This window comes from Schistocerca cancellata, chromosome 1, assembly GCF_023864275.1.
Source record: "Schistocerca cancellata isolate TAMUIC-IGC-003103 chromosome 1, iqSchCanc2.1, whole genome shotgun sequence".
NCBI classification, from domain to species: Eukaryota; Metazoa; Arthropoda; class Insecta; order Orthoptera; family Acrididae; genus Schistocerca; species Schistocerca cancellata.
Genome location: NC_064626.1, coordinates 119,763,122 through 119,776,586, shown reverse-complemented (window position 1 = coordinate 119,776,586; position 13,465 = coordinate 119,763,122). Strand labels below are relative to the sequence as shown.

Below are 13,465 nucleotides of genomic sequence, written 5' to 3'. Positions count from 1 at the left end.
CTGCACTCCTACTCTAGCATTACACAGCCTTCTATCCCACCAATACTCCACAGTCTTGTTACTTCTCTCATTCTCTGCTCCACTCGCCTGTCTGCAGTTCCTTGCAGTCCAGCACTGGTGGCCAGTGACATTGGTCATGTATATTTGAATTGTCCTTTAATGTGTGTGTGTGTGTGTGTGTGTGTGTGTGTGTGTGTGTGTGTGTGTGTTTAGAACAAGGTACTTTGGACCAGAAGCTTACTTTTTTAGCAGCCTTCTTTTGTACCTGTCTGAGCTCAACAACTCCACTATGTGGTGAGTAGCAATCTGTCCTTTTCATAATATTGTCATTATTCCATCCCGGATTTTCTAAGGAAGAATTATGTATTAATTAAATCACAGCAATGTTAATTATACACTTCATTTTGAGATTAAATTTGCATAGTGAATTATAGGCTAAGAGTCAACTAATAACACCTGTTAGATTCATTTATCTTGTGTATTTTATCAATTATTCATGAAAATAATGTTCCATTGAAAAAATTACACAGGGCATATTAGCTGGAATCCTCTGTCATTTCTCGAAAGAAGATGGAATCATCCCAGTCAATAAGAATCTCTGGTCCCTGTCATATGTGCTGGCAACTGCAAGCATGGCTTTCCTTCTGCTTAGCATATTGTACTTTGTGGCAGACTGTCATCGCTGGTGGAGTGGAGCTCCATTCATATATGCAGGTAAATTAATACTCATTTAAAGATATATACTTGCTGAAAATATTTTTAGTACCATACGCATATACTGGATACATTCAAATAATCTATGCACAATAATTTGAGGTGAGAGTGAGACAAGGGTGGGGGCAGGAAGTGTGTCAGTCACCACATATACCATACATTCAAATAATCTGTGCACCGTAATTTGAAAGGGGGGGGGGGGGGGGGGGGGGAGAGGACAAATTGTCTTTGTGCGTGTGTGAGGGGGGAGGAGGGGGAGGGGAGGGGTGCATGCATATGTCATCCATTGCCCAAATTGCTGTTTAAGTGCAGGTTTGAATGGCTGATACACACACACACACACACACACACACACACACACACACACACACACCTAGTGGTTGTAGGGATGGTTGTTAGACCTCCAGGGATAATACCCAAGGCAGCTTGCCCTTGTTATAGCTTGTCTCGCACTTCCTCAGTTGTACGTCCATGGAAGCAGTCGAGCACTGACATGTTACATAAATTTGGTAACGCACACAATGTGACATTGCCAAACGTGTCACCCATCAACAAGATCATTCCATCCATCCTTTCGGATTTGCTCTCACCAATATGACTTTCAGTGATGTTTTCGGAATAGTATTCCTTTTAAATATCACATAAAATGGTAGCTTTTGTGCATTGCCAGTTACACACATCACTGTACACCTATGCTTCTTATTGCTGGCAGCTCATATCAGGAGGCTGGATTCTCCTTTCGATCCGTGTTAGCAGCATCCATATTGTCGCATCTCATCTTTATAACCGCAGAGCCATTTTTCGAGGTCCATATGCTTGGCCACAAAATGCATGTTGATTACCGTTTGTTTCTCTTGGAGCTGTGGGCCTCCACTCCCGCCACCCTCCCCCCTCCCTCCCTGCCCCCTCCCCCCTTCCTGGTAAATACAACTCTCGCTCACATTTTACTTTCTTCTCACTGCATGGGTTCCAAGGTTCTGTGCTTCTTCAATAATTTTAAGTTTTTCTTTAGCTGTGAATGAGTGTTAATGAGGACGTATAGTCATTATTAAGAAGGTAACTTCTAACAAATTTATTTCTAATTTGCTACTGATGCATCACAGGCCAAACAATGCTGTAATATAAAGAGATATATTGTTGGAGGTGGAGTGGTTCCAACACTATTGCAGTTAATCCGCACACCACCACATCTGTCCACCTGCCGTAGTCCTGTTAAAACATCCATTTCATGTTGTGGACTATTGAAAAGCTGGAAATTTGCCCTACCCAGTGGAAACTATACTGTGTGAAAAGGACTACTGACTCCACCTGAGTTGTACATGAACTGCACGCAGCAAAAGAAATCATGGCAAGTGACAAAATGTATTTGGTATGCCACATCAGTAACAGCTTGCTCCACTGAAAATTATAATTTTGGGGAATACAAAATCTATAGAGTTGCCACAAATGTGCAGGAAAGATGACAGGTGGGTAAAGAAATATTCCTTACTCCACGTTTTCTGAGCATAATGAAGTGGAAAAAGAGACAGACTGAGTTGGGCATGAACTACATGTGGTGAAACCTCTTAGTGGAGTAGGTTTTATAACTCCCAGGTAGTACAGACACACTATTGGATAGGAATTATTTGAGGAATTGAAAGCTATGCTGGAAAGCTAGCGGCACAAATGTTGATTCAGATACAGCCCCATTTATCTCAACACAACCAATAGAACAGTGCCTACTAGTTGCCCATTAATGAGAGTTTTGCCTCATCTGCTGTCCACTTCACCAGAACATAGCACACATTTAGGATGAAGTTTTTTAAATAAACCATTCTTATGGTATGGGCAGTTTAGCCACAATTCTCATTTGCTATGACACACAACATTCTAGTGTTCACCATGCAATGATCGCTGAAGCATGCAGAAAAATGTTTACAGAAGGCTGGTGCCCCAGCTCAGCTTCATTGCTATCCTTTGGCAATGTAGAAATGTTCCAGTTCATTATGGAGCGATCAACTTCAAAAGTACATGATGAATTACTGGACAACTGCACTCCTCACAAATAGGATTTTACTTTAATTTGCAGAAAGTTTTTTGCATATCATCACCTAAAGCTAAAATGATATGAGCATAATGGAAAGAGATTAGTTCAGTTGAGCTGGAGTACTAACGAATGAGAGTACATAAATTCACATTTATTTTTATGGTTGGAGGAATACTCCCAGTGCCCAAATGCATAGAGATGAGGAAATGTGTTTATTAGAGAAACATTCATATAATGCCTGTCCATACTGAAGTGATTGGTGGATAAGATGAAGAGCCCAGTTATGACTCAGGATCTGAATCCTACAGATGTGTGAGACAGATGAACTGAGTTCATGAGCTGCCACCTATGACTGTTACAGACTTCCTGACAGCTTTTTGTCAGAAAATGTGATTAACAAGCAATAGCATTCTTGTCTTGACCAACACAGAAAGCATGCTATGCACATAATAAGAATATGTGTCATCTAAGAGCAAGTGTATCATTTTGCTGCTATGGAAGGGAATTTACAGCTCAGTAACTTTTCCTGACATGTCTATCTTCACTTTCATAACTTTTCTAATTACATGTTTTGGAACTGCTTTACGCCAAATGGCTTCTGATTGAGCTATAGGTGAGAAACACTCGTTCGCTCTTCTTTGGATCTTCTCTATCTCCTCCGTCAACCCGATCTGGTGCGGATCCCACACTGATGAGCAATACTCAAGTATAGGTCGAACAAGTGTTTCGTAAGCCACCTCCTTTGTTGATGGACTATATTTTCTAAGGACTCTCCCAATGAATCTCAACCTGGTACCTGCCTTACCTACAATTAATTTTATATGATCATTCCACTTCAAATCGTTCCGTCCGCATACTCCCAGATATTTTACAGAAGTAACTGCTACCAGTGTTTGTTCCGCTATCATATAATCATACAATAAAGGATCCTTCTTTGTATGTATTCGCAATACATTATATTTGTCTATGTTAAGGGTCAGTTGCCACTCCCTGCACCAAGTGCCTATCCGCTGCAGATCTTCCTGCATTTCGCTTCAATTTTCTAATGCTGCAACTTCTCTGTATACTACAGCATCATCCGCGAAAAGCCGCATGGTACTTCCGACACTATCTACTAGGTCATTTACATATATTGTGAAAAGCAAAGGTCCCATAACACTCCCCTGTGGCACACCAGAGTCTACTTTAATGTCTGTAGACGTCTCTCCATTGATAACAACATGCTGTATTCTGTTTGCTAAAAACTCTTCAATCCAGCCACACAGCTGGTCTGATATTCCGTAGGCTCTTACTTTGTTTATCAGGCGACAGTGCGGAACTGTATCGAACGCCTTCCGGAAGTCAAGGAAAATAGCATCTACCTGGGAGCCTGTATCTAATATTTTCTGGGTCTCATGAACAAATAAAGCGAGTTGGGTCTCACATGATTGCTGTTTCCGGAATCCATGTTGATTCCTACAGAGTAGATTCTGGGTTTCCAAAAACGACATGATACGCGAGCAAAAAACATGTTCTAAAATTCTACAACAGATCGACGTCAGAGATACAGGTCTATAGTTTTGCGCATCTGCTCGACGACCCTTCTTGAAGACTGGGACTACCTGTGCTCTTTTCGACTCATTTGGAACCTTCCGTTCCTCTAGAGACTTGCGGTACATGGCTGTTAAAAGGGGGGCAAGTTCTTTCACGTACTCTGTGTAGAATCGAATTGGTATCCCGTCATGTCCAGTGGACTTTCTCTGTTGAGTGATTCCAGTTGCTTTTCTATAACTTGGACACTTATCTCAATGTCAGCCATTTTTGCGTTTGTACGAGGATTTAGAGAAGGAACTGCAGTGCGGTCTTCCTCTGTGAAACAGCTTTGGAAAAAGGTGTTTAGTATTTTGACTTTACATGTGTCATCCTCTGTTTCAATGCCATCATCATCCCGGAGTGCCTGGATATGCTGTTTCGAGCCACTTACTGATTTAACGTAAGACCAGAACTTCCAAGGATTTTCCTTCAAGTCGGTACATAGAATTTTACTTTCGAATTCACTGAACACTTCACGCATAGCCCTCCTTACACTAACTTTGACATCGTTCAGCTTCTGTTTGTCTTAGAGGTTTTGGCTGTGTTTAAACTCGGAGTGAAGCTCTCTTTGCTTTCGCAGTAGTTTCCTAACTTTGTTGTTGAACCACGGTGGGTTTTTCCTGTCCCTCACAGTTTTATTCGGCACGTACCTGTCTAAAACGCATTTTACGATTTCCTTGAACTTTTTCCATAAACACTCAACATTGTCAGTGTTGGAACAGAAATTTTCGTTTTGATCTGTCAGGTAGTCTGAAATCTGCCTTCTATTACTCTTGCTAAACAGATAAACCTTCCTCCCTTCTTTTATATTCCTATTAACTTCCATATTCAGGGATGCTGCAACGGCCTTATGATCACGGATTCCCTGTTCTGCACTTACAGAGTCGAAAAGTTCGGATCTGTTTGTTATCAGTAGGTCCAAGATGTTATCTCCATGAGTCGGTTCTCTGTTTAATTGCTCGAGGTAATTTTCGGATAGTGCACTCAGTATAATATCATTCGATGCTCTGTCCCTACCACCCATCCTAAACATCTGAGTGTCCCAGTCTATATCTGGTAAATTGAAATCTCCACCTAAGACTATAACATGCTGAGAAAATTTTTGTGAAATGTATTCCAAATTTTCTCTCAGTTGTTCTGCTACTGCTGCTGAGTTGGAAGGTCGGTAAAAGGAGCCAATTATTAACCTAGCTCGGTTGTTGAGTGTAACCTCCACCCATAATAATTCATAAGAACTATCCACTTCTACTTCACTACAGAATATTAAAGCTTAATAAGGGGTGATATTTAGTAACAAAAGTAATGACTAAGAAATACTTTGTAACAGGCTCGTAGGTTTTGACAGTACTGAATAACCCAGTACAATATTTATTTGTTGTTTGTAAAGCTGTAAACACAACACAGTTTCATAAAATGTCTTTTTGATTATTAAAAGAATAGAGGAATCATTTGAAAAAGTGTTTTTCTTCTTTTTATATGAAAAAATCCTGAAATCAGTGAAGCATCGGTGTATTGGGATACTTACTAGCAGATGCAGATATCAACAGTCATGCCTGCAAATACTGCATTCAAAAGTACGAAGACAGACATGGATCATCAATGAACTCTCAACTTTAGCTATGATGTATTGTGCACAGCCCTGAAGCACACGGCATCAAAGAATTACAGAATGAAAATGGGGAGCTCATAATATGACAACATATAAATCACCATCTCAGTCTAAACCCATAATGGCTTATACCATGCGCTTGATGTGTGGCCCTATGTTTCCCATCCCATGCAGTCTTCAGAGTGTTAGCACTATGAACATATGGCCAAAGTGTAGAAGAGAGAAACTATATGTGGCAAGTATGACAAGCCACACAAGGCAAGAATGTTGCTTGCTGCGCCAAACAAATATGTAAATTGTTTTAACAACATGTAAATTGTTTTAACTATCAGCTTGTTTTAATCAGATACTGTAAGGGATTCATCAAAGCTAAAAAAAATGTAATGGTTTCAAAATAAATACCTACTTCTGAAGCCTATAAAATTTATCAGGCTCAAAAATCACCAGTTTGCTGCAACTAGTGACATGTCACCATATCATGACCAAAGCATCACATGATGTTGCAGTACATTGCCAGAAATGCTGAAGAAGTTATCTTCGACCTTTCTTCATATATGAAGCAGGACAGTTTTTTTATCTCAGGGAAGAGAGCCATTTTAATTTCCATTCTAAATGTTATAACTTCAAGTTGAACAAATATATTTCAAGGAAGACGCAATACATGAAAGTCACAGATCAAGTAAACAGAGTAAGACGTGTGTACACTTTAACAGTCAAATCATAACTGAGTCCAAGTCTAGAGGGCACTGGCTGGCTGGCCACTTAGGTGGCGCTGCTGCTGCATGGCTGGCAGACAGCGCCGCATGTAGAGGACGCGCGTAACTGTGCAGCGGCACTTTGAAAAACAGGCAAGTCACAACACTTTTCCCCCCTTTTGAAGTTTTTGCACAGGTCTTGATGCAGGTGGCCTGTAGATTTCTAACGTCCATAGGTGTAGTTTGACTGGCCGTAAAGTCTCGAGGAGGAGGCTTCACGTACGAACAGAAGTGTCTCCGATGATAACGGGTCGAGATGACAGGAGACGTGGGGGTCGAATCTGCTGGGGCCCCATGCACCAATCTGCCCGTTGCAGCAAGTCCGGTTGTTGTAACAGGAGACATGGGCGATGTGTCCGCACCCGTAGGAGAAGGAGGCGAGTAGAGTTTCTCGGACATATGATGGTCATCTGGTTCCTGCATGGGCACGTCTCCTGGTGGCGACAGTTCTTGCGCTGGCACTGATATGATGGTGAGAGGACTGCGTTGTGAGTAATGAGAGATTCCAGTATACTGAGCGTCAGGTAGAGCCAAAGGTGGTGTAGCGGCATCTGTAACAGGCATTGCTGGCACACGAGGCCGAAGCTGGTCCGAATAATGCACTGCAACACCCGTGTCCGTCTGGATTTCATACAGGCATTGGCCATGGTAACATAAGATGCGGCCAGGACTCCATTTTGGCCGCCTGTCATATCCCCGTACCCATACAAGGTCATCAGTGGTGAACCAGCCAAGCGCAGGCCCGCGGCAGTGAGGTGGAAGGCCACAGAAGTAGCGTGCGGGGCTGTCGGCCATGTAAGAGCTCAGCCGTGCTGTGGTCGCCCATGGGGGTGAAACGGTAAGAAGCCAGAAATTGGATAAGCGTATCATCAGCAGATGAAGTCAGGAGCTTCCTCATCTGAGCCTTAAATGTGCGGACCAGTCATTCAGCCTCATTTGAGCCTTAAATGTGCGGACCAGTCGTTCAGCCTCACCGTTTGACTGTGGATGGAACGGAGGGGCCGTGACATGCATGTCGCCGTGACGGGCACAAAAATCCACAAAATCGGAAGAGGCAAATTGCGGACCATTATCAGTAACAAGAGTAGAGGGAAGGCCTTCCAAAGAGAAAATGCGAGCTAGAGCATTGGTGGTTGCCGCGATGGTAGGCAACGTGCAATGGACAATGAAAGGAAAGTTAGAGTAGGCGTCAATAACGAGAAGCCAATAAGTACCTAAAAAAGGTCCCGCAAAGTCAGCATGAATATGCTCCCAGGGCTTCTCAGGCGAAGGCCACGGTGACAAAAATGACTTCGGGGCGGCGGCCTGTCACGCACAAGTGCCGCAGGCAGCGACTATGTGTGCGATTTCAGAGTCGATGCCGGGCCAGTACACATGACGGCACGCCAGAGATTTTGTGCGAGACACACCCCAGTGCCCTTGGTGAAGGAGGCACAAGACTGAAGCATGCAAAGACGCAGGTACCACAACACACAGCGAAGCATTTTTGGTGGAAAGGAAGATAACACCATCCCTAGCCGTGAGGCGGTAACACAAAACGTAGTAGTTCGCAATGGGTTAGAAGTCTTAGCAGACGGACGATCTGGCCAACCCTTCTGAATGCAGCGTAAAACCCGGGAGAGGGTAGGGTCAGAACCCGTAGCAGCCGCCAGCTGGTCCCCGGTGATGGGGAACCTGTCCACAACCTGCTGCTCGGCAACATCCAGGTGGAAATACAAAAGTTCGTCCCTATCGAATGCCAGATCAAGGCCCATGGGAAGGCGAGACAGTTCATCAGCATTCGTATGTTGAGCCGTCGGCCGGAAATGAATCTCATAATTGAAACGAGACAAGTAAACAGCCCAACTTTGGAGGCGGTGTGCAGCCTTGTTGGGAAGTGACGTTGATGGATGAAACAAGGAAACAAGTGGTTTGTGATCCATCACAAGATGAAATTTGGATCCATAGAGAAAAACACCAAACTTATGAAGAGCATAAATAATGGCCAAAGCTTCTTTTTTCAATTTGAGAATACTTTTGTTGGGCATCCGTGAGCGTTTTGGAGCCATAAGCAATGGGTTGTTCAGAACCGTCAGAAAAACGGTGCGCAAGGACTGCACCGACCCCGTATTGAGAGGCGTCCGTGGCAAGAACAAGATGTTGGCCAAGTTGATAAATAGCCAGGCACGGGGCCTGTTTCAGCATGGTCTTCAATTTCTGGAAAGCCGCATTGCATGACATGGACCAGTGAAAAGGCATGTTTTTATGCAACAGGCGATGCAACGGCTGAGCCACTGAAGCAACAGATAGTAAAAGCTTGTGATAGTATGCTATTTTCCCCAAGAAGGCCTGCAGTTCCTTAACAGATGTAGGGCGAGGAAGGGCATCGATCGCAGCAACAGTGTGTTGAAGCGGACGAATACCATCCCGAGAGAGTTGAAACCCCAAGTATGTGATAGATGCCTCAAAAAATTTTGATTTCTGAAGATTACATTGAAGACCGGCAGTCTGTAAGACATGAAAAAGTGTGTGGAGATTTTGAAGATGTTCGATAGTGGTGGAGCCAGTGACAACAATGTTGTCCTGGTAATTTATACACCCAGGGACAGTGAGCAATAATTGTTCCAAGAATCACTGAAAGAGAACAGGGGTGCTGGCAACCCCGAATGGCAATTGTTGGTATTGATAGAGGCCGAAAGGCGTGTTAAGGACCAGAAACTGCCAGGAAGCAGCGTTGAGAGGAGGTTGATAAGCTTCTGACAGGTTAAGTTTAGAAAAGTACTGGCCTCCAGCAAGTTTAGTGAACAATTCTGCAGGTCGAGGCATAGGGTAAGTGTTGATAAGGCATTGAGCATTTACAGTGGCTTTGAAATCTCCACAGAAATGAATATCACCATTTGGCTTAGCAATGACGACGACAGGAGAGGACCACTCACTGGAAGTGACAGGAAGCAAGACCCCTGAAGCAGTGAGACAATCCAGCTCCCGTTTGACCTGATCATGAAGGGCCACAGGGATGGGCCGAGCCTGAAAAAATGTAGGCCGAGCAGTGGGTTTGAATGTGATATGAGCTTCAAAGTCGTTTGCACGGCCTAACCCAGGAGAAAAAAGGGATGAAAATGTCGTCAACAAGGAATCCAATTAAGCATAAGGAATAGCATCAGAGACGATATTGACAGAGTCATCTATGGAGAACCCAAAAACGCAAAAGGCATCGAAACCAAAAAGATTCTCCATGTTACTATGGTCGACCATAAATATGGGAACAGTGCGAACGACAGATTTGTAAGATACCTCAGCATCAAATTGTCCCAAGAGAGAAATCTTCTGTTTATTGTAAGACAGTAATTGCCTAGTGACAGGTGACAGGATTGGAGAACCCAACTGAAGATACATCTGAGAATTGATGATAGTGGCAGCAGAACCAGTATCCACCTGCATGTGAACATCTCGACCAAGTATTTGGACAGTGAGGAATAACTTCCTTGAAAGGGAAGAAGTACAATTGACAGACAATACAGAATCAGGATCAGCGTCATCTTCATTAACATCATGTATGCGGTCGGATTTGCAAACGGATGACATATGACCCTTTTTTTTTTTTGCATTTGTGACACACGGCCCAATGTTGTGGACAATCTTTTCATGAATGTTTCGTAAATCACCGCGGACATGAAGGAAGTTGCCGTGGGTTTTGCTGCAGTTTCTTAGAGGTTTGTTTATGGTTAGGCCGAGGCTGCGCTTGGGAGCGTACTGCGGCCACGTCGGCCGGCGGGGACACGCCACACGCTTCGTCAACATCGCACAGAGGTTGTATTTCCTCGACATCGCCCCATGGCTCTATTTGCACTCCAGCGGCGTGATAAATTTCAAAAGACTGAGTGAGTGATGGATAGGACTTCATCTAGAGTCGGATTTGCCAACTGAAGGGCACGTTGCCTAACTTCTTTGTTGGGCGCTGACCGTATAATAGCATCCCGTACCATGGAATCAGCGTAGGATTCTTTAGGAACGTCAGTAACAAATTGAGACTTTCGACTAGGGCCATGAAGTTCAGCCACCCAAGCATGATAGGATTGGTTTGATTGTTTTTGACAACGATAAAAGACAACACGAGAGGCTACCACATGTGTTTGCTTATGAAAATAGATGGACAAAAGTGAGCACATTTCAGCAAAAGACAAAGACGCAGAATCTTTCAAAGGAGACAATTGCGACAACAACCGATACATTTGAGGTGAAATCCATGAAAGGAACAGAGACTTACATGTTTGTTCATCCGCGACATGAAATGCCAAGAAGTGCTGTCGAAGTCGTTTTTTGTAATCAGACCATTCTTCCACCACCTCGTCGTAAGGAGGAAAAGGAGGTAGAGACAACGATGAGAGACGACCTGCATTGGATGCCGTGACGAAATCACGAATTGCAGATGTGAGAAGCATTTGCTGTTCAATGAGACCTTGCAGTAGTTGCTCTAAAGTAGCCATGGAAACCTGTGGGTCAATGATGAAAAAGAAAAATTCACTACCTCGTCGCCAATTGTTATGTCAAGTTGAACAAATATATTTCTAGGATGACACAACATGTGTAAGTCACAGATCAAGTAAACAAAGTAAGACGAGTGTACACTGTAACAGTCAAATCAGCACTGAGTCCAAGTCTAGCGGCCGCTGCATGGCTGGCCACTTAGGGGGCGCGGCTGCTGCATGGCTGGCAGACAGCACTACATGCAGAGGATGCACGTAACTGCGCGGTGGCACTTTGAAAGATCAGCGAGTCACAACACTAAAACTTGGAAAGTATCAAATGTGCCAAGTAATTGTAGTAGTTTGATTTTTAATACCTTCATTTGTCTTCAATACCACTATATAAAGACAAGTTGTTGTTTAAAGTTTTTACCAAAACTCTCTAAATTACAAAGTTTAGCACAGTATTCTGATAAACATTTGGACGGATAGGGGCTGTATATTTTTTCTAATATGTATAAATTATAAATATATCTCATATAACAGGGAAAAGTTGTTAGCAAAAATCTGAGAAAGTTTGTGACTGATTTACTTAAAATTTTTATTCAATGCTTTGATAAATGTCAAACGGAAATAGGCTATATATTTTCTAATATATATTTTAACTAAAATTGTGCACACAACTTTGTGCTATTTTACTGCAATCAGTATTAAAAGAAAACAGAAATATTGTATTAATGGCTTGCTGACTTCTGATTAGAATACTACTATAGAATCTAAACCTTCCAAAACTTTGTAATCCTACCCATCTTCAGATTAAATCTAGGCGAAATTCTGTCATAGAAGCTACTATCCTCACAGATCTAGCAGCACATATGTCCACTCCTTTAATTTCCCTCCTTCAGCAACTACCACCTCCCTTCCTCGTCCTTGGGAATTTTAATGCCCATCATTCCTTGTGGGACAGTGCTGCTTTGCCTAGTCGGGGTCTCGTACACAGTTTCTGGCGGACCATCACCTGTGCTACCTTAATGATGGTACCACTACACATTTCAGTCCTGATTATGCCACTTCCTCTACCATAGATCTTTCAGTCACTTCCTCTCCCCTTCTCCCTTCATTACATTAGTCACTACGTGATGACCTCTGCGATAGTGATTACTTTCCATCGAGTCTCTCATTCCCTTCCCACACCCCACTGGGCTATCAATCAGTATATATCTCATATCTCCCAGGTCTTGTGTAAACCCCCCCCCCCTCCCCCCCTTTGTCAGTTGTATTGATGAAGTTGTTTGTCATATGTCCGATAGAGTTATTTGTGCTGCCGGCATTGCCGTCCCACACAACAGGCCCCTTTTGCTGCTGGTGGCCAGTCCTGTGGTGGAGCAAGGCCATTGCTATCACCATCTGTGATTGGTATCGGGCCTTGCAGTGTATTAAGTGAGATCCTTTCTCCACCAGGCATATTACCTTCAAACATCTTCATGCCAAAGTCCATTACTTAATCAAATAGAGCAAGTTGGGTGTAGAGAACAATTTGTCTCTTACCTAGGGTCTTCTGTTCCTTTGTCACAGCTATAGGCTGTGCTCCACACCTTGCAAGGTTGCCAGAGGCAGTCTTCCATCCCGGATCTTTCTGTTTCGGGTGGCCTTTGTTTCGGGTGGCCTTTGTACAGAACCATCAGTTCTCACAGAACACATTGCCAACAATGCGTTTTGTAATGGCATCAGCCTCAGCCTCCTATCCAGGTGCTGTCCTCCTCCAGAAATGGGCTGAAGCTTCCCACTTATGTTTTACCCCTTGTCAGACGAATCGTACAATAAACATTCTAATGAATGGGAACTTCCATACAAAAGCAGCTGCTTCAACACCTCAGTCCTCCACATTGGTAATATCTCCTCCAGATATTTAACCATATTTGATTCCAAGATGTTTCTCCCCCTAAGTGGAGGAACAGTATTGTGGCTCCTGTCCTAAAGCCCGGTAAGAAGCTATCACCCCTTGATAGTTACAGGCCGATCAGTCTGACCAATGTCCTCCGCAAGTTAGTTGAACAGATGGTAGCTCATCAGCTCTGTTTGGTCCTCAAATTTAGGGACCTCTTGTCTCTTTGCCAGTCTAACTTTTGGGAGGGACGGTCTCCAGTCGATCATCTGCATCAATTGGAAACTGCAATATGACAGGCCTTTTCCCCAGATTGGCATCTTATCACAGTTTTCTTCAATCTTTGTAAGGCCTGCGACATGACTGTGCTATCAAATCTTTCTAACTCTCCATGAGTGGGGCCTTTAGGGTACCTTTCTGATTTTTATTTTCCAGTTCCTGACCCAGTGGTCATTCCAG

At 43.4% G+C, this 13,465-nt stretch overlaps 1 protein-coding gene across 1 annotated transcript in view; it reads left to right on the top strand.

The window, feature by feature from the left end:
• The window catches only part of LOC126166685 (heparan-alpha-glucosaminide N-acetyltransferase-like), a 113,352-nt gene that overhangs the window by 95,138 nt on the left and 4,749 nt on the right, over window positions 1-13,465 (top strand). The window contains exon 10 of the mRNA XM_049920421.1: window positions 531-714. Coding sequence (XP_049776378.1) covers window positions 531-714 — 184 coding nt within the window. The remainder of the gene's footprint in view (window positions 1-530; window positions 715-13,465) is intronic.